This window comes from Macrobrachium rosenbergii, chromosome 45 (assembly GCF_040412425.1).
Source record: "Macrobrachium rosenbergii isolate ZJJX-2024 chromosome 45, ASM4041242v1, whole genome shotgun sequence".
Lineage (NCBI taxonomy): Eukaryota > Metazoa > Arthropoda > Malacostraca > Decapoda > Palaemonidae > Macrobrachium > Macrobrachium rosenbergii.
In genome coordinates this window covers 22,990,593-23,012,071 of record NC_089785.1, presented here as the reverse complement: position 1 = coordinate 23,012,071, position 21,479 = coordinate 22,990,593, and the positions used below count along the sequence as shown (strand labels likewise).

The 21,479-nt window shown below is 37.2% G+C and overlaps 2 protein-coding genes across 3 annotated transcripts in view; one reads left to right on the top strand and one right to left on the bottom strand.

The window, feature by feature from the left end:
• Positions 1-7,652: 7,652 nt before the first annotated feature.
• Positions 7,653-21,479, top strand: part of LOC136830014 (mucin-17-like) — a 76,898-nt gene continuing 63,071 nt past the window's right edge. Inside the window, exons 1-2 of one of the 2 annotated variants that reach the window (XM_067089195.1) lie at positions 7,653-7,691; positions 13,666-13,765. The gene's annotated coding sequence lies outside the window, so the exon portion shown is untranslated. Of the gene's footprint in view, positions 7,692-13,665; positions 13,766-21,479 lie in introns of those variants that run through there. The other variant, XM_067089197.1, reaches the window with a different exon arrangement.
• LOC136830018 (chitin deacetylase 7-like) lies at positions 9,964-15,963 on the bottom strand. The gene is made up of 8 exons (XM_067089208.1): positions 15,754-15,963; positions 14,880-15,169; positions 13,649-13,763; positions 13,003-13,112; positions 12,398-12,455; positions 12,108-12,232; positions 11,082-11,264; positions 9,964-10,767 (listed from the first exon to the last, which is right to left on the bottom strand). The coding sequence occupies exons 1-8, from the start codon at positions 15,916-15,918 to the stop codon at positions 10,500-10,502; spliced, it is 1,314 nt and encodes a 437-aa protein (XP_066945309.1). The 5' UTR covers positions 15,919-15,963; the 3' UTR covers positions 9,964-10,499.

The window sequence follows — 21,479 nt, the reverse complement described above, 5'->3', positions numbered from 1 at the left end:
ATGAAAGGAGGTACAGTAAAAGGAACGAAAGGGGTTGCAGAACCTTAAGCAATGCCTGCAGTGCCCCGCAAGAGGTGCGCTGACGGCAAAACGCCCCTGCGGAGATAAAATTCAAAGGCGAACGGCCGAATTCTTCAAGGAATCGACTCGAATTCTCGCAAAGTCGCCGGCGAGTGACGCCATTCCTTTTCTGTGGAAGAACATGCCACTGTCATGTCCCCCCAGCGAGATAACGTGACAAAAACATTCGGATGTCTTGTCGTCGCTGTAACGTAAGGCCTCTGCTGTTCCCCGTCCGTGATAGCGCGCTGTGGGGACGAGCTGTGACAAGCTGTTCGACTCTCGCCTGTGGAATCCCATCAGTACTTCTGCGGTATTGCTTCTTAGTTCTCCTGGGTCAGGGAAACTATAATTTATAAAAAAAAAAAGTATAAAATGCACTTTGGCGCAGTCGAGTTTTCTGTACAGCGTGTTATCAAGGCCACCGAAAACAGATCTGTCTTTCGATGGTCGCGGTATAATGCTGTATGAGCCGCGGCCCGTGAATCTTTAACGACGGGCCGGTGGTAGCCTGTCCTATACCGTTGTCAGAAGCATGATTATGGCTTAATTGAACCTTCAATAAAATAAAAACTACCGAGGCTAACTTTAACCTTAAATAAAATAAAAACTACTGAGGAGGCTAGAGGGCTGCAATTTGGTATGTTTGATGACTGGAGGGTCGATGATCGACATACCAATTTGCAGCCCTCTAGCCTCAGGAGTTTTTAGAATCTGAGGGCGGACAAAGATATGTCCGGACGGACAGACAAAGCCGGAACAATAGTTTTCTTTTACAGAAAACTAAAAAGTGGGATTTATCTCTGGTATTACTTTCAAAAGATGGGATTTTTCTTTTGTGGGATTTTTTCTCCTTGTGCCACTTTCCAGTCATGGGATTTGTCTTTTTGTGGGATTTATTTTGTGGATCACTTTAATTACTACTACTAATAATAATAATAATAATAATAATAATAGTAGGATTTATAGGATTTACCTTTTGTGGGATTTATTTCGTGTACCACTTTCAAATAATGGGATTTATCTCGTGGGATTACAGACTGCCGAATTTTAGTCGCTTTGTGGGTAGGGGTGTAATTTATATTCACACAACTTGCATTACAAAGCTCTGCTAATTGTCATTATCTTAATGACATAACACATACTAATTTTTATTGTGTTGTAGGTTATATTTTATCGTTCAGATTATTTTATCTTTTTGATTTCCAATATTTTAAACATACTGATTTTTATTGTGTTGTAGGTTATATTTTATCGTTCAGATTATTTTATCTTTTTGATTTCCAATATTTTAAGCACATACTGATTTTTATTGTGTTGTAGGTTATATTTTATCGTTCAGATCATTTTATCTTTTTGATTTCCAATATTTTAAACACATACTGATTTTTATTGTGTTGTAGGTTATATTCTATCGTTCAGATTATTTTATTTTTCTAATTTCCAATATTTTAATGCTTGCCAAAATTAAGGGACTGGACCAGATGGCTGCAAATTGGTATGTTGATCATCCACCCTCCAGTCATCAAACATACCAAATTGCAGCCCTCTAGCCTCAGTAGTTTTTATTTTATATAGGGTTGGAGTTGGCCATAATCGTGCGTCTGGCAACAATATAAGACATCCAGCACCGGGCCGTGGTTAAAGTATCGTGGGCTGCGGCTCATACAGCATTATACCAAGAAAGATAGATCTATTTTCGGTCGCCTTGATTATACGCTGTACAGAAAACTTCGGCGCAATTTTACTTGTTTCTAATTAATTTCAGTTTATTCCCTAATTAATATTATGAACGTAGACTTTGAAGACTACGAAGAAACAGCAACGTTCCTAAAATGTGAGAAAGAAATGAGACCCTCTCCTTGAGTGTAAAAACCTCGGCATATTATACCAAGATTTACACCCAAGAAAGGTGTCAATTTTGTCCTCATTGTCGTCTGAGAGAGAGAGAGAGAGAGAGAGAGAGAGAAGAGCGGTAGACTGAATTATAAGAGAATCTATTTTTTTTATCGTTTTTCAGTTTTTCTCTTAAAATTAATTTATTCTCCAGGAAGTGTATTCGTTCGTTTGTTTGAGATTAACCTGCCCTGCACGGTCTCTTGTTCCGTTACTTGTTGTTTGTTCCTATGTCTGTCCGCGGGATAACTGTCTCGAAGTATTTCGCAAAAAGTCAGGTTTCTTTTTCTGTCCTCATGATAATTGTCTCTAAATACATAAAAAGTTAAGGTCAATTTAATATTTCTATTTTAGATATCTTTCTAATTATCCATGAACAAATGGACTTTATGAACCAGGTCTTCGAAAACCTGGAGTTACCAGTAGTTTAAAGGTTGATGAAAATGGCTGCTGGAGATGATATTATATTATTATATTACCTCTTCATGACCTCTCATTTCCAATATCCATATACGCTACATTATCACATGAAGAATTTTTCTGTGTAAAGGTACAGTATTATCATACTGTCCAGTAAGCACAAGACCACTATGAAGTTGAATAAGAAATGTCTTGCCAACCAACAAACGATGCCACTTTGGCTTGTAATATCTACGCGTCACCTACTCCGAGTTGCTAGTACTAAACACCGTATGGTAAATGTAAAGTAGAAGGCCACACGAAGATATAGTTCATTAATATAATTTGTCGACCACACAATAAAGAAATAGGTGTATATGATACTTTGATCCCCAAGGGGCTAGTACTAAACACGGCGTCCCAAGGAGCTTCCGCCATGTTTAGTACTAGCACCTCTGAGTAGGTGACGCGTAGATAAGAAACCAAATTAGCACCTAGCAAACTTATCCTTTCGTCGGCTTGATGTTTTTTTTTATATAATTTTTTGCTCTATACGGGAAAATCACCGTACTGTAAATAAACGTATAGCCCTGTCACCTTACTCTGCAAGCTACCCCTTTCGTTTATAATGATATTTACGTCTTTAAGTTTAAGATTCATTGTCATACGCCATTTAGAAAAATAAGTTTTCACCCCAATTTACATATTTGTTACATATAGTACAAGAATAATTCTCTTGTTTACGCATATTAATGTGCTTCGAAACAAAATAGAACATTTTAAAGCGCAGTTGTATTATAAATATTAAACTTTCTCTGTGTAACTTACGTAAAATAAGTCTTGCTCGAAACAAGAAGAAGAACGCCATCTCCCAAATGTAAACAAAGCTCAAGACTGAATGAAGTATGAAGGATAAACTCAATAACAAACGAGGGGATGGAGACATCTACGAACAGCGAAATATATATGGAAGAGAAGTAAAAGCCTGAATATATATATATATATATATATATATATATATATATATATATATATATATATATATATATATATATATATATATATATATATGACAGCTGAAGGCTTCAGCAGGTGAATGAAGCCAAAAAAATCACAAAAATAGCAGTTTATTGTAGCCAGTAAGATGTCAGGATGACCTACGTAATGGATGTTTTAACTAAATAACGTAACAGGCCGTAACTTTAGGATGTTTTTCTGGACACATTTCAACTTTATTGGATATTGTAATTCAACTTAGAAGCAGATTTGCTGCATTTTTTTCTAGTGTGGAAGACGTATTAATGATGGCTTATGTACGTAGTTAAGGTCAGACTCCCTAATGTCAGTAGTTACGGTAAGCTAGTTAACCACCATCATCGTAAAGCACACTCTTGCCATATTTTATTCCATAGGCTAGTCTTTATACAATATGAAAACTTGATTGACAAGAACAAGGGTAGACCCTAAACAAACCTCATAATAACCTTAGCAATAATGTACTAGATGATGGCAGCTGCTAAGGTTTAACCAAGTTTAGCCAGGTCATCTGATTCTTAAACTCAGACTAGGTTAGGTTTACTCAACTTATCTTCCTGGTATTCTGTACAGTCAGTGATTCATCAACACTGAAATGGAGGCTAACATGATTTTGTATCTCTAGACTGTATGTTAAAAATTTCAGAAGAGTTTTCGTTATTAAATAAATTCACTTTCATTTCAGCTGTTACCACTATGGCTGCCAGATCTGAGGGTAACGTTCGAGAGGAAGCCAGCGGCACCGAGAAAAGGGACATTTCAGAGTCTTCAGATCGTGAAACTTGTCAAACTGATTTTCCTAATCCAGCACCGCCTGAATTCTCCAATACTGAGGAGTCTCTGGGAAGTTCTTCAGAGAATGAGTATTCGCACGGACTTGACGAATTGTTCTTCGGGGGATTAGGAGACTTGGAACAGGATGACGATCAGGATTCAGATTTGCCTTCATGCTGCCACATTCCTGATATTACAGAATACTTCCCAGAAATGAGAGGCGATCTAAGCAAAGTGACCTTCAGTCCAGTTGTTGGAAGAAGGACTGCTTTAGCAAAATGTCTGGAAGGTAAGTAGTGTAACATCTTGGACCATTAATTTTTTTTATTATATCTTTCCCATTTTTTTTGGAAAAATTCTGAAATCATGATCAGTTATTTGATTTGGAAGTATGTAAAGGAATATATGCCATAGTTCGTAAAATTATCATGATATATGTGGAATAGTCGATACAGTGCTGTGTGATATAATATTTGTTCGATTATTAAAATGAAAACATTGGTATGGTTACATATCTATATGTGAAGTTATTTTTCATGGTATTGGTCACTTTTATTTTCCATACCATATATGTTCTCATGGTAACCTAACCCTTGTCCCCATTACACACACACACTTAACTTCATCATCATGGTATTTTAAATTAGTTTAGGAGACATTCACTTCACTCGTAACCAAGTGACCACCAGTTACTAATCCAGGTTTCTGGAGATTTCTTTTCAAAAGCAAGACCTTTATGCATTGTAATATCTTTAAAGAGGCATTAAAATTGGTTAAGTTTATTGTAATTTTAGTATTTTGTCAAAATTTTGCTCAGTACAAATGATACATCACTAATACTGTGTAATGAGTTAAAGTATTTTACTTCTGATTTCTATATTTGAGAGGTTCTTCCTTACAAATGGCTAGCTATAGCTACAGCACACTTTTCCAGACTCTTCAGTCATGGTGATAGAGATGAATTTATTGACTGGCCGATTAGCGTACCAGGAGGGTTATGTAGATGCCAGACCAGTGGTGGAAGAGCCTCCTTTTACAGACAAGTCACATCTTGTGCTTGAGGATGCACTCATAGAAATGGTTTATGCAAACAAGGTGTGAATCTCCTTCTTTCAAATGTAGGACCAGCAAGAAACCTCATAGATTAACAGTCAACATTACATTAATGGTTTTTTGCTGGATCTTCATTTGATAAAAAAAGAAGAAAAATGATAAGTGTATGGAAAAGTTTTTGTAGAACTTTCTTTTATTTTTTTAATTGTAAGGCATGATTCAGTATTTATTGTGCTTACCTACTCCTGAACTGAAGGAAAAGGAAATTGTAATGATTATTGGACTCAGTTGAAACAAGAGAGGGAATTGCAAAGCCTACCTGTAGAGACAAGGAAACCATCTATAGATATGGCTTTCATTGATCTCCCAAGTACTGTACCACAAAGAGTCAAAGTTTGCAATGTCTCAAAACATTTCTTGTTTGAAAATTACCCTTATTTTTACTTTCCACAAGTTTTGTAAATTTAATTTTTTTATCTATTTATCTAGTACCAAGTCACCCAAAATAGTGTAGCACAAACTAAGAATGATATTAATCTTAATTTACTGTTTCTATGGTACTTTTATTTGATTTTTAAAAGTGTGCATGTCTTCCTTGATGTAGAATGGTGCCAGAAAAGGCATGAGACTCGTCTTCACAGATGGGGAAACACTGGAAAATAGTCTGCAACTCCTCGCATTGTACATGAGAGATGTAAGTACAATGTATTTTCATTATTGCTAACTCAAACAATCTGTATTCATTATTACTGTAAAATATAGGTGTTCATTTAATCACATTCAGTTACTGTTGAAAATTAAATAAAAACTATGGAGCTATTTTCTTGGTCAATATTCTGTCTGTCACTTTTTTCTAAGTAATTTTGTTTGTTGCAGCTTACCTTCCCAGTTTGGCTTCATGCAGATATAATACCAGGACCAGGAGGGATGTATGAGCACTGCTTGGATGCAGAGCAGTTCATCGCTAAGTGTTTAGAATTTCTTCCTTTGGTAAGTCTACATGTCAAGTACTTTTTAAATATATATTGCTGACCACAGATAATTGTGTTCACCTGGAAGGAATGATTTTTTTATTTTGTGTTCCTGTTTGTTAAGAAGAAAAAATAGGAGTACACATGTCCATAGCTGAACTTTGGAATTCTTTGGAAATGTAAAAAATGGAAAGTTTGTCATTTCCTTTTTGTAATTTTTTTATGACAAACATGATAAAAAATAAAAAAAGATAATAGTATGAATTGCACATTCTCTAATGCAGCTACCTGTACGATTGTAAAAGTGGGAATTTGATTGGAGTGATATGAATTGTAAAGATCAAGTTATTGAAAGCTAGATCTTTGTCAGCTATGAGAGTAGGATAAGTACAGTAAGCTGGGTGTTTGAGCAAAGTATAGGGCAGACGCAGATGACCGAGACAGGCATTGATAAATTATTTTACTATATAAATGTATTGTAATTCGAGAGGATATTCCAACTAAATATATATATATTTTTTTAAATTTTGCTCATATACTAAGTCAGGGACTATAATGACTGTATTTGGCTCATTTCAGGCAAAGCTTTCAGTTGGCTGGGCAACACCAAATCAACTTCCAGATGATCCTGATTTGTGTTACAGTAAAGATATGATGGATGAGATGGTTTTTGAACTGAAGAATAATACTGCTGTCGACAGCTTGAATCTTGATTCTGTCAGAGAGGTGTATCGAGTCAACTTTGATGTTCGTGCTGCCTGCGTACCTGGGTCCATCAGGGTTTTAAAACAAATTATGGAAGAGGTAAGGACAGTATTTTATGAAATCCCCAACTTGACAGGCATAAAAGAAACCACATGTATATGTTTCTTGACTCTGCTAAATGTACAGTGATTGGAGGTAATATTAAACTGGAATTAACAAATCATACTGATCAAACTTATTAAGTGTCTGATAGCTTCACCACATGAACCAGTTCTTATGAGAATCTAGAAATGTGACCTAGTGTGTTTGTTAGATGACTCAATGGTACATTATTAGTGTATAATTTATTGATGTATACATCCAAAGGATATTCTGATTATGGATGTACAACTTTAACTGCATGTCTACATTTGGTTAATAATTATTATTATTATTAGGTTGTTTAACCTGGGACCAGTGTTAATGTAATTCACCTTTTTGTTTTACCTAAGGTAAAAGTGACATCGAAAAGTGATGAACTTCCCATTCCCTTTATATACATACTTCTCGAGTAGTGAGGCTTCAATATACTCTTCTCTTTCTTCAACATCACGAAAGTAATTTTTTACGTTTTCAGTTTGCCAACAGCACCATCTCTGTGTGGAGTTTGCCAGATGACAAAGTCAGCGTGGGTGTGCTGCTGAGGCTGCGTAACGAAGTCGGAAGTGATGGTGTTTACTATAACTTGCCGCAAGATTTAAAGAACCAGTTTGATGATGCCAGGGAAGATGAAGAAGCAAGACTTGCATCCAAATTCAGGTGTGTTTCGGGCACCTTTCTGTCTTCAGTCACAGTGGGTGTTGCTTCCGTTTTGGTTGGTTTGTACTTGTATTGTAGGATTGTTGACAGGTAATGAGGAACATTCATATTTTTTTATGCTTTTCTAGATGTTGGCTTGAGTCCTCGAAAGGTCAGGAAATTGTAGAATGTAATTGAGGTACTTTTTCAAGAAAGTAGTCCACTTGTAGTTTGTTAGTTCCTGTAACATACAGTTTGACACTATGGTTCTAGATATGCTTACCTTATCCAGGTAAATTAGTCTTTTTAAGGGAATTTGCCAATTCAAAATCCTTCAAAAGAAGGCATCTTGCTTACCCCATACAAAAAATGGGAAAAAGCATGTTAAAAGAAGAAGAAGAAGAAGAAGAAGAAGATTGTATGATTTGAAAATAAAATATAAAGCATTGAAAACAGGACGTCAGAGGTACAGTAAAGTGGTTATGACAGTAACATTTTGCACCTTTCCAATCACTGTACCACATAGGGAGACACAAGTCGTTGTGCATTGTATGGAACACTGTGGCCGGCTCTTTTGGTTATTTGTACTGTTACTTTAGTCCCAGTTGCTTTGTTTTGTGCCTTTTACCTCTCACCCAGTCCCTTAGGTCCCTTCCCACCTGGTTGTCAAAATTCTGAGTTTTTTCTTCCAGTTTTTATTCCTCACGTAACATCTGTGCCCTGGAGGGTGGTCGGGCCAATACTGACTTAATATTTATTTTGCATTTGTAAATTATAAATTAATCTTAGATTGTAGTGCTGTATTATTATTTATGTGATTATCACTGCACCACGATCACATGAATATGTATACCTTTTATTTTTTAATAAACTTTTGAAGTAAATCTTAGTTTTCATTTTTTGCACTTTCCTGGGTCTAAGGATTTGTAGTTGCTTCCCTGATGTTTGAGTATGTTTTTCCAGGCACCAGTAATTAAGTTGTACTGTCTTTTTAGAGTATTTCAATACTACAGTACTTTATAAGTTGATACTGTCTAGTGTGCTGTAGGTAGTGTTCTGTTGACAATCCTGAAGGTTCTTTTGCAGAATCCCTAAAATTTTTAGACCCCAGTTACATTGTTTCCTGCCTTGTATTTCTCTTCCATTCCTTTGTAGATATCTCTCCACAGAACTATTCAACTTGTTTAATTTTACTGTAACCTCGTTTTTGCCCTTTGCCAAAGAAAAAATCATATGGCAAGCTTTTTAGAGCAGTCTTAATGGACAACTGAATATATCTTAAGGCAAGGCCTCTAACAGTAGTCTAGTTAATAGTAGGTTATGTAAGGGATAATGATTCACGGGGTATTGTATGTACTTTGTGCACAGTTACAGCTCCAATTCTCCTGGCATGGGATTTTCTGAATGTTATGAATGGTTTCACCAGACTGGAGTGAGGATTACCTCAGCGGGGCCTTCCGATTTTGATGGTTTACATTTTGGAGAGGAAGGAAAACTCAAATTTAGTTTTCTTTTTTCTCTCTCTCACTTTTTGTCTCCCCAGCTTCCCAACTCAGACCAGCCACAGTCAACTGTCACTTATGTTTGTAATTCATTGCTATGTTAACAGGTATAATGGATTTTAGAGTACATGCCCAATCACCCCTCCTGTCAGGTTCTAAAATTGATTGCAGATCCTCAGTTTGCAAAATGAGCATCCTTTCAACTGTGCTCTGATATAGAAGTCAGTTTTTACTACATAAAATACTTTCGTGTTCAGCGCACAATCATCAGGACCATTGTTCGCAAGTGAAGCATTGGTACTCTTCAAAGCAAATTATTTTTCATTCCGTGGATTATATGATGCTGGTATGAAGACCATATCAAAGTATACCGGATCCTTGATCTTACAAGCTTGAAGGAAAATAAATCTGTTGATGACAAGAGCAAACACATTCACTTCTGCAAGTGAAGCCTTAACATCAATGAAAGACCGTTGGTATTCTAGTTTTCCACCAATGAGCTATCTTCCTTAATAGGACAAGGCTTCAAAGAAAATAAAGCAACAGTCACTGCCAAGGATGTGTCCCCAAGTTGAAAACTTTCAGTTGCTTCTCATGTCTGCAAAGAAGGCTTATTATAACTGCACCCACTTCTGCTAAGCTTACTGCACCATTTACCTGTTATACAGAACATGTATTTGCACCTCTGGGATATTAGGGCTCTTCTTTTCAAAATGTCGCTCATTCCGTCTTGCAAAGCACATTTTATTCTTAATATTTATTAGTTCATAGGTATTCAGTAACACAGGAAATAATTATATCACATATATTTATAAGATATAGTTGGCTGTTATGCTTACAAAGTTTGTACGTAAAGGTTTAAATAATCATACATGATCAATTCCAGTACTGTATGGGTATTGTCATTATGTTGACTACAGTATTTGATATTAAAAGCAATATATGTGAGTAATACTAGCCACTGATATTTTCTTGGTAGCTTGCTGCCATGATTTTGATTATCAAGAGGATGTCATTGTTGTGGATATCTTGTAATAACTGCGGTGTCCGTATAATGTCTCTGTTTTGTTTGTGGTTTTAATGTAGATGTTTTATTTTAGTTTTCATCTTAAATGTGAATGTTTGGAACTAATGTACTGATGCAGAGTGGTTTACATTAAATTATCTTAATTAGATGAGCCTTGAACAGTGATTTGTATGAAACTACAAAAATGTCACAAGAAACTTCATTAGCGAAAACTGCTTGTGGACTGCTCTGAAGCAACTATTTTGAAGCAAGCTTTTGAAGTTCTAATTCCATGGTTGTGGTATGGAAAACTATGGACTCCTAGTTCCCAGTTGGATTTCCCAGCCATGGATAAGTGGTAGGGCATGGCCTTGAGCAAATACGTATGGTTATCTTGCCAGACCCTGGGTAACTGTCATATTCACACCCCATAGGGGCAGGGCAGTTGGTGTCCGGGTCAATTGTTGGACACTGGAACGCTTCGAGTTGTCCGACATCTCCCTGCGGCACAGGATTCTTCATGTACTCCACAACCTTGTTCTGAGATACAATCCAGACATCACCCAGATCTTGAACATACTGCAGGAACCTGTTTGTGAGACAAGTTGGCGATGAAAGGGCTGAATGGTAATTGGGAAGTTGTACTGATCTGGGAACAATCATTGAAAAACCATGGAGCATGTGGGTGGATATTTTCACATGGAATTCATTGAGTTTAATGTTTGTTTCGTAAAATGCCTTCCCCATGGCAAATTGTTGCTGAATGAAAGTGTAATGCAAGAAAGTGCTTAAAATGCACGTTTAGATCTTAAGTTACACTATTGAAGAATAAGTGAATTTAAGTCTTCCAAACTCTGCTCATTTGTCCAGCTACTTTCAGTACCTAGTTCATTTTGTACTCACCTCTTGTACCCATTCCAGTGTGCAGTGGACTTGACATTTTTGTCTGACTCAAACCACGCTGGTAAGGTGTGTAGTCCAAAGGGTGCTCGGTTGCCAAGGTAATTATACTCAAAGTTTTCCTTGAGGAACTGGAAAACTCGGTCCTCACATCTCTGCTCTGGACAGTCTGTGTCGTTGAAAGTGCTGATTTGCAAAAGGACAAAAAAGACATTGAGAATTCTTACAATTTCCCCAAGTATTTTGTATAATTTGCACTCTTTGCCTTCTCAACATGTTAAATAACCCTTTGTAGAAGTGCATTATTTAATTATTTCACAAGTGCTTGGCTGTTGACCTCTTAGTTCTTGTAGCTGAATCAAATCACACATATGGAGGGTCCTTGCTAATGTTCTGTATAGGATATTGAATAATATACAAGAGGTTTATGTATCTGAACAGTTGAAATGACCTGCTGTTGAATTATAGGAAACTATAATATATGATTTGGTGTTCCGCCTGAAACGTGACTGTGGACTTTCCTCCATTAGTAGATGAAATAACAGTGTAACGGCAAACTTGTTAATGTTAACCAAATAACTGTATTTTAGATCTAAACTATACATGGATATTTTTTGTTATTTTGCAGAAGTGGCATCTAAATGCATTCGCAAGAAATTGAAAAAATTATAAGTCGTAAATTTATGTAAGAAGAGACATTGACATCACAGCTGCAGAGCGGGCCAGTCTCACAATATTCTCCTTTACTTCATTTTTTATATTTTTCCTTCCCTACAGCACTCCACTATTTCCACCCAGATGAAGGTGAAGGGGCCATATCTTGGGCTATAACTAGTGTAGGCATAGGTGACCAAGCTTAACATAATATAACTAAGCTTGGCTGAAGGGATTTTTAACTTCCCAACTTATCCGAAGGTTAAATAGCCTTCCAGGCTTCACGCAGGGGGGTATGACTTGCCAAGCACAATTGAAGCGCTAAGGAGAAGGGACTGTGACCTTTCAAACTGAGGTTAAGAGAATACAACTTGCCTCTGGCAGGCATCCACCATGTTGCAGGGATCCCCATAGATGGATTTTAAATCGAGGACAGGGGTCACAAACAGTCCATCGTAGGTGTTCTCAGGGCATCTTCCCACGGAGCAGTCGTGAGGTACCTGCTCGGAGGGAGAGAATCGTAGTGGTAAATTTGATAGTAAATATCATGTGTTATGAAGCACTGAAAAAATACAGTTGGCAAAATGTTCGCACACGAATATCTATCAGTCGTGGAAGATGCAATGCTAGTTGTGAGACCTCCGAATAATGGAAAATTTACATACCTGTGGCGATTGGAAGTCGAGAGTGTAAGGGTAGAGGGCACCTTTAGACTTCTCGTACCTGGAGAAATATCAATTCAGGTTTCAGAATGGCATGAGTGGATGCTGGCAAGCTTATAAGTTTAGGCATGTTTTATTGAGAAAACCTTTGTGCTTATATTGATCAAAACTATAAATCAAGTACTGGGCAATTAATTGACAGCTTGTAGAGGAGGTACTGAGGCTACTAATCTCATCCCAAAAGTGACTTGCTGAAAGCTACAAGGTAAACATCGGATGCAACCCTTCTAAGGGGAAAAACGGTAAGAAAGTGATAAAAATGGCAATTTGTATTAGTGAAAACGTAGATTTCATTCTCTCTAGAAAAAGCCACTTATATTGTTTTATGACTTTTCATCTTACGTTTATTTTTTTATTATTTATTTAAAGGATCTTTTGTCATCAACTGGCTTTACAATTTAATGACAGATTATTACTGTTATTGTTTATCATTACAAGCCCAGTGACCCCAGTAGGAAAAGCAGCGGAGTGTGTAAAAGAAAGTAAAGAATAAATATAATGAAGTAATATAGAAAAACAAAGGGTGGCACCTTTGTATGCTGGCTTACCAGTTTGTGTAGTCCAGAGCTGTCCAAGAGGAGTCGTACTTGTAGCCCGCATCTCTGAGGGCACTGTACATTTCATCGCCTCCTACCTCCATGTGGAGAGCCCGGGTTCCCTGTGAGGAGATTTCAGTACCATATCAAATCAGATTCCTTGCAAGGATTAAAGATTAATTCTTCAGAAATATAGAGGAAAGTTTATGTAGAGTTGTCAATTTTTTTTAAATGACAGCATTGGATTTGTGCCCGGATCAAAGCATACAACATTGAATTGTCTACTTGTTGCATAATCATTCCTTGCAACTATTTGTAATTGTAGGACCTGGTAGTTGTAGCACAAATGATCGTGTGATATGCTAAAATCTATTCTTGTGTGATTCACTCTGACTACCATACTGTCTCTGCGGTAGTGTAAATATTATATGAATTATGAACTTTTAGCCAGACTGCTATTTTTTTTTAGAATCAGGCCTATAATGAAAACAAAAATGATTGCCCCATCCTCCCTCCACAGTTTTAAACTAATACCCTACAGTAATCTTACCAACTAGTTCTCTCATAGACACAAAAAAATATTAAGTTTTTATTACTTTAACATCTGGCAGAGTTCAGGATCTGTAGTACAGACATACTCTGTAGCAATTCCACTTACGATTATTTCATCCTCAGGGACGCGGGCGAAGTTGTGGATCATCTTCTTGGCCTCGCTGAATTCGTTGTACCACACGCTGTAGTTGGCCTTTTTCCAGTAGGGCACGGGAGAACTCCTGTAAGTACAGATACCGTTCGCTTGATTATTCTTTACGTATTATACGTAATGTAACAAGGTACTTTGAACAAATACCAGACGGCCGCATTATTGCTGGTTGTATGCGAAGCGTATTTTCCATTTGTAACGAAATAGAAGCCTGCGTAGATGATTTTTTTTGAGGTAGAGCAGCTTAAGCTGTCGCGCGAAGCTCGCAAACCCAGGGGGTTAAATACCCCTAACGACCTCTTTCCTCATAGCTTGGCGGGTTAGCGATAACCTCACTGTCCTTATCACGCATGGGTTCAGATCCCACCGGGAAAGGAAGAGTCTCTTAATTCAGTTTCCCATTTTGGATGACAGGCTTCTGTGAAGAGTGTTTATACTGATAAGTTCCTTATGAGGAATTTGAGAAGTTAATTCCTCATGCAGTGAAAAATGTATGAATGTGAATATTAATGTGCTTGAGAAAAGTATGGAGTCTTCTTCCTGATTGTGATTTGAGTTAGAAGCTAAGTACTATATCAGGAGTGACTGTAGAATTTTCATGAAGTAAGAATTATGAAGGTTGTGACTGTACGTAAGCCTGTAAATAAGCAAAAGGGTTGTTAGTTTAGTGTCTTTTGGTTGTACAAAAGTATGAAGTGTATTTTTAGTATGTATGAAGTTAAGTGAAAAACGAAGCGTGTCTGTTCAATATTCATAAAATTGTACGAAAGTATGTTTATGTCTTGTGAAATATCAGGGTGTCTGGCCTTTGGGTGTTTAGTGTACAAAATTAGAATAGAGAGGCATAAGATTTTGCCATCAAATGTATATAAAATAAAAAGAGAAGCAGTCGTCACAAATCTTGATGTGTGTGCAAGGAAGATGGGAGTCATAAGGAGCTAGATCACAATGTTTTGAGGTGGTTTGGTCTCGTAGGAAGAATGAGAGATAAGTTGTCAGAAATTACATGATAATGTATTGTGACCTAGCTGGGTCATAGCATTATTTAGCCTTGACCACAATTGGCTGATAACAAAAATAATTTTCAAAAACAATAGATAATAGAAGAGGAAAATATGAAATGTCAAAAGTCGTTGACACGGATCTAAACTAGTAGACAGGTCTGTTCCGACCCGTGAGGACTCACGTGACAGAGCGAACGCCGATCTCACTGCCGAGTCGCCACAACTCATTCGCCAGAGCGTAGTCGGTGTTGAGGTGGGTCAGGAACGCAGTCATGGACATCCTACACCCGTTAGGGTTCCTGAAGGTCGAGACGAGTTCCTTGTAGAACCTGAAGTTCGTGACTGTGATGGCGTCGTTGACGCTGACGACGACGAACTGAGGCATGAATTCCAGCGGCAGCGGGGCGATGGGGTTGTCTGTGCTTGCGCAGACGCAGTCGGGGCGCTTGCAGTTCTCCCCTTGGATGCATGCCTGCGGTTGAGAGGGAAGTAGGGTTGGTATGAGGATGGTTAGAACCAGTCAACATGTAAGAATTTAGTGAGGGGTTGAAAGGAATTGTCTAAATGGAATAAAAATCCAGCTCATTACAGCTAATGTGTCTTTACAGTTTATAAATAATAATAATAATAATAATAAGAGTGAGTTATAGGCCCACCAAGGCAGCACTGGGTGTGATAGGAAGATTTTGTATAGGTCTATAAAATGGCGTTGAAGTCGCCATATTGTTTTTTTTCTACACTTAATTTTTAAAGAAGTAATATTAAAATATAAGATAGCTATTTTTGTTAGTTACAAAATTAGTTTTTTAAAGACTGAGGACTAGGGAAAGCTTGTGATAGGTCGAAAACAAATCAGAGACGTTCAGATTAAATGAACAACGGAAATTTCCCAAACAGTATTAATTTTGGAGCGAAATAAATTTGAAATATAAGAAGAAACTTTTTTGAGAATGATAAAAGTAGCTTTAAAAAGACAAAAGAAAGCTTTTTGTAATAGGTAGGACCCCCCAAAACTACAAGAAGACGGTTAGATTTAAATAAAACGGAAAACTTTACCTCTTGCGCCAAAGCCGAGCTCAGCAACGCGGCTGGAAGAAGAAGAAGAGGAAGCAGATTCGACTTCATGTTGTTAATTCGACGCCCGAACGGGATCTGTTGAATGTCAGTAGAACGGACCTCTTTTATATGCGATTCGTGAACGTCTGCGTCACGTAGAAGCATTTCCCGTTGCAAGGAATCATCTTATTTATTTTATTGCATTTTTAAGCCGTCTGACGTGACCCATTTATCAAGAGATTAACGAATATGTGACGTAATCGAGAGAGTGAAAGATTGATCTAGTTATGTATTGAGTTTTTATTCATTCTTTGACGGTGGGAAGGATGGATTAAGACTTCTGACGTAATTACCTGATTACAAGTCGTAGTTATATCAGGTTGACACATGCTTGCTTGTTCTCTCTCTCTCTCTCTCTCTCTCTCTCTCTCTCTCTCTCTCTCTCTCTCTCTCTCTCTCTCTCTCTCTGTTAATTTCTGACTTTGAGAGATGTTATTTGGGACAATATCCGATTTCCAAGGCGTTTTAAATTTAATTCTTTTGGGCAAATTCACCTGGGTCAGTATCTTGCCTTTTCTAAGCAATTATTTCTCGGGATGAGGTTGCTAGCCCAGTACCCTTTCCCAGGGCTCGTTTTAGGAGCTTATGTGTTGACGGCACCTGGCGGTTCTTGGAGGCCACCCATCCAAGTACCGACCAGACCCAAGCCATTTTGCTTTTAAGAAATAAATGCCTGTTTGAAGTAGAAGACGGTACTCTCCACTTTCCTCTGTGCTTGTTTTTCGTTAGTGAAAGAGGGTCTGTTTACTTTGTTGGTAAGATCTGTCTCATTTTAGACAGAGAACTTCGCGGTGGTAGGTTTCTGTTTCGTAATAGTAGCAGTTTTGACTTACACCATCGACTGACGGTCACTTGTGTGTCAGTTTTTCGTAATTTGTATTTCAGCAGTTCATATTGCACTTTAATCATTTATTCGCATTTTTACCTGTTTATTTATTTATTTACTTGTCCTTTTTTTATCTTGTCTAGTAACTGATCTCATCTTTCTGTTTCTTATCATCAGGAAATTCTTTCAAATGAACTCCATAATATTCTTTGGGGGCTTAAAGAATTTCAGGTCAGTGGCCCGTGTGGTGGGCTTGTTCCATATAGTCAGAGTTCGTCTTCTGAATAATAATAATAATAATAATAATAATAATAATAATAATAATAATAATAATAATAATAATAATAATAATAATAATCATAAAATTAGGAAAAAGACCTTCTTTAATACAGGTTTTGTTAAACGAAGTGGCAGTTTCGGCAGCATTTATTTTGTATAGTAAACGCTCAGTTCGTCTTGTCAGTTGTTTTTCTTGCGCTGGAATGGTTGCAAGCAATTGGCCAGTATTCATATCCGTCACTAAACCACCGGATATGAATATCGGACAATTGCTTGCAACCATTCCAACGCAAGAAAAACAATTAATAAGACGGATTGAGCGTTCGCTATATAAAATAAATGCTGTTGAAACTGCCATTTTGTTTAACAAAACCTGTAATAATAATAATAATAATAATAATAATAATAATAATAATAATAATAATAATAATAATAATAATAATAATAATAATAATTCAAAATACTCATAGTAGCACGAGTCTTAAATTGGAGAAACAAATCCACAGTTATGTATATGTATACATATATTGAGAGTTTTATCTTTATGTATATGTACGTATACAGAATTGTGGATTTGTTTTTCCAATAATAATAATAATAATTATGAAAGCACTTTAGTCTGGTCAAGAACCACTGTCTTTTTCGCCAAGAGTCCGTGAATCATACCTACAGTTCCCATGTGATTTTGTGTAAAGAAAAACGTAATTCAAATTTTAGCAAGTGGACAGGTTTTTAGAAATGATTCGTACCAAATGATTTAAATCATTTTTCAAATTGAGAATAGTCTTGATATTTCATCAGGGGCGAATGTTGTTAAAATTTGATTTAATACAAATACCGATGATATCTTGTAGCCTCTACCTCTGTCTATATAATAATAATAATAATAATAATAATAATAATAATAATAATAATAATAATATTAATAATAATAATAATATGAAAGACGACACCACAAACCGCATAGCAAGCGAATGTCTGGCGCTTGTACAGAACCAGTACAGAAAGAGGAACGATTCAGTAGCAAAAGCCCTGCACGATTCAGTAGCAAAAGCCCCCTCCCCTACTGGAGCCTGTGCAAGAAACACCAGCTAGCTAGCTAGCAGTAACAAGTGGCACGAACACCAGCCTGAGGGAGTGACGGAAAACGATCAGGCAAAAAGATCCTCTGGGACTGTGGTCTCAGAACAGATTGGGTGATACGTGCCACTAGACCAGACGTGACGTCGACTGACAAAATCAAGAAGAAAGTACCACTTACTGATGTCGCAGTACCGTGGGACGTCAGAGTAGATGAGAAAGAGAGAAAATTTATGAGTTTCAAGACCTGATAATGGAAATAAGAAGGATATGGGATAATCCAGTGGAAATTGTACCCATAATCATAGGAGCGCTAGGCACGATCCCAGGATCCCTGAGAAGGAATCTGGGAAAACTAGACGCCGAAGTAGCTCCAGGACTCATGCAGAAAGAGTGTGCTACTAGAAACAGCTTACATAGTGAGAAAAGTGATGGAATCCTATATTAGGAGGCAGGATGCAACCCGGAACCCCTAAACACTATAACAACCACCCAGTCGAATAGGATGACTGTGATAGACCAAAAAGAAAAAATAATGATAATAATAAATGTGTATCTTTTTTTTCACCAGGAATCCGTGGATCATTCCTGAAATTCCCATTTACCACAAATAATAATGGCTTATAACCCTTATTAGTTATATGCAAAAGAAAACAACTATAGAGATGACTATTTGTCTGTCCGTCCGCACTTTTTCCGTCCGCCCTCAGATCATAAAAAATACCGAGGCTAGAGGGCTGCAAATTGATATGTTGATCATCCACCCTCCAATCATCGTACATACCAAATTGCAGCCCTCTAACCTCAGTAGTTTTTATTTTATTTAGCGTTAAAGTTAGCCATGATTGTGCGTCTGGCACCGCTATAGGTGCCAACAACACAGGCCACCACTTATCTGTGGCTGAAAAGTTTAATATGACAGTTCTGAGAGTTTCATACAGCATTATACGCCGTGCAGAAAACTCGACTGCGCCGAAGACACTTCGACGCATTTGTTACATGTTTGTATCAATCTGTCTAGGTCTTCCGGTCGTATTATCGTACATAAAATTTCCTAATGCTCAAAGTCCATCTCAGGGACGAACACTCCCTTCTGAAGCGTCAGCTCAGAATTCCCTCAGATCACGCGAAGCTGTCTAGGGACGGTTCCCAATCAGAGGATGATGGATTTACCGCGTAATCCACGAGATGATGCGTAACTTTTTTTTTTTTTGTATACAAGGTCCACAATAATATATCAACAGAAAATGTGAGTCTTTATAAAAATGTATAGAAAGCTTTCGAACCCTATCCTTGGCCTGAATATGAACCCAGGACAGGGTTCGAAAGCTTTTTGTACGTTTTTATAAAGGCTCACGTTCTACCATTGATATATTATTGTGGACCTTGTACAGAATTACGCCTGTTCTACAGATATGTAGCTTTGTTCCATAACTGCGCCTCTGTATTGTCGTCAGTGCGCCTCACACGTTGCACTGTAGGCATTACGTATTATTATTATTATTATTATTATTATTATTATTATTATTATTATTATTATTATTATTATTATTCAGAAGATGAACCCTATTCATATGGAACAAGCCTACCACAGGGGCCATTAACTTGAAATTCAAGCTTCCAAAGAATATGGTGATCATTTGAAAGTATCAGAACTCATTATTAGTATTATTATTATTATTATTATTATTATTATTATTATTATTATTATTATTATTATTATTATTATTATTCAGAAAATGAACCCTATTCATATGGAACCATCCCACCAAAGGGGCCACCGACTTGAAATTCAAAAAAAATCCGAAGAATATTTTGGTGTTCATTAGGAAGAAGTCAGAGGAATTGAAAAAGAAAAAAAGTAAATAAAGAAATTAACAAATAGATAAAAATGTATTAAAACGTCCCTTCCTTAGGCCTCTAGCTGCAAACCCCCTTACCTTTCTTTTACTGCACCTCCGTTCATATTCTCTGTCTTCCACCTTTCCTCAACCTTCTCCTGATGGTTGATTCAGCATTGTTATTTTCGACGCTTGAATGACCTCGTAGGTCCCAGGGCTCGTTTGTTATTAATAGGGTCTCTCTGACTATTTATTGATAGCCTTCTCTCTGTAATTTGGCTGTGTAGAGTAACTGGGTCAGATGTTGCCGAATTTATCAAGTTCTTTTCCATTTGCCACGATATGTATCACTTTTGTGCGTGATTCATCCATCACACATTACCACGGGTGAAAAATGAGGTCCTGACCGGTTTCGACTTTATTTCCAAGCCATTGACGAGGGACTGACACGGAGTGTAAGAAGTCACAAACACGTACAATACAGGAACAGTACTGACGAACATACACAACTCTGTATAGTATATATGTTTGTGACTTCTTATACTCTGTGTCAGTTCTTCGTCAATGGCTTGGAAATGAAGTCGAAACACACATGTATATGTATATATATATAATATTTACTATTCATACATACATATACATACATACGCACGTATGCATCCATGACCTCATCGCATGATGATGAGGAATGAGGCCACCTCAGTCCCTTATCTTGAGTGATGCGTAAAAATTCTTGACAGACGAATCAGTTACGTCAGTCATTTTGCTTGAGGACTTAATCAGAGGGAGGCGGTTCTTCTGATTGAAGTGATTTATGTCTTCCTTTAAAACTGAATAAAAGTTAGAATGAAAAAAATGGCTGTGATCAAGTCGGGTTGGGTTTGGTGTATATTTTTTTTTTGTTTTAATTTTCAATTGTGTCTGGTGTTTGTTATCGGTTGGGATTTTTGTAACTGATTGTGTTCGTTTTATATATATATATATATATATATATATATATATATATATATATATATATATATATATATATAAGGTGACCCCAAGTTAAATTTCATTCTGGCCATTTGCGCCTCTGTTCAACTGGAAGTTGCCCAGTTTTGCGAGATGCAACCCGTGTGGAGATGGGCGCGTGGCATGCAACCCCATCCCAGAATAGTTGTTGATGATGAGCAGTAGAACATTTTCTGAAGCCATCATTAGAGGTTTTGTTTTCATAATTCTCAGGACTGTGCTGAAAATGATTCTTCCCAAGTCTTGCTCAGAAGAAACAATCAAGTTTTCTGTACAGCGTATAATCAAGGCCACCGGAAAAAGATCTATCTTTCGGTGGTCTCGGTATAATGTTGTATGAGCCGCGGCCCATGAAACCTTAACCACGGGCCTGTGGTGGCATATCCTATGTCGTTGCCAGGTGCATGAGTATGGCTAACTGATTATGGCTAACTTTAACCTTAAATAAAATTTTAAAAATACTGAGGCTAGAGGGCTGCAATTTGGTATGTTTGATGACTGGAGGGTGGATGATCAACATACCAATTTGCAGCCCTCTAGCCTCAGTAGCTTTTAAGATCTAAGGGCAAACGGACGGACAAAGCCGGCACAATAGTTTTCTCTTACAGGAAACTAAAACATCACAAACG

Coding starts and splice junctions, on each gene's coding strand:
- LOC136830018 (XM_067089208.1), bottom strand. CDS start 15,918: ATGCTTCTACGTGACGCAGACGTTCACGAATCGCATATAAAAGAGGTC. Junction 13,764..14,879: donor ATCGGCGTTCGCTCTGTCAC/GTGAGTCCTCAC, acceptor CTGTACTTACAG/GAGTTCTCCCGTGCCCTACT. Junction 12,456..13,002: donor GCTCTGGACTACACAAACTG/GTAAGCCAGCAT, acceptor ATATTTCTCCAG/GTACGAGAAGTCTAAAGGTG.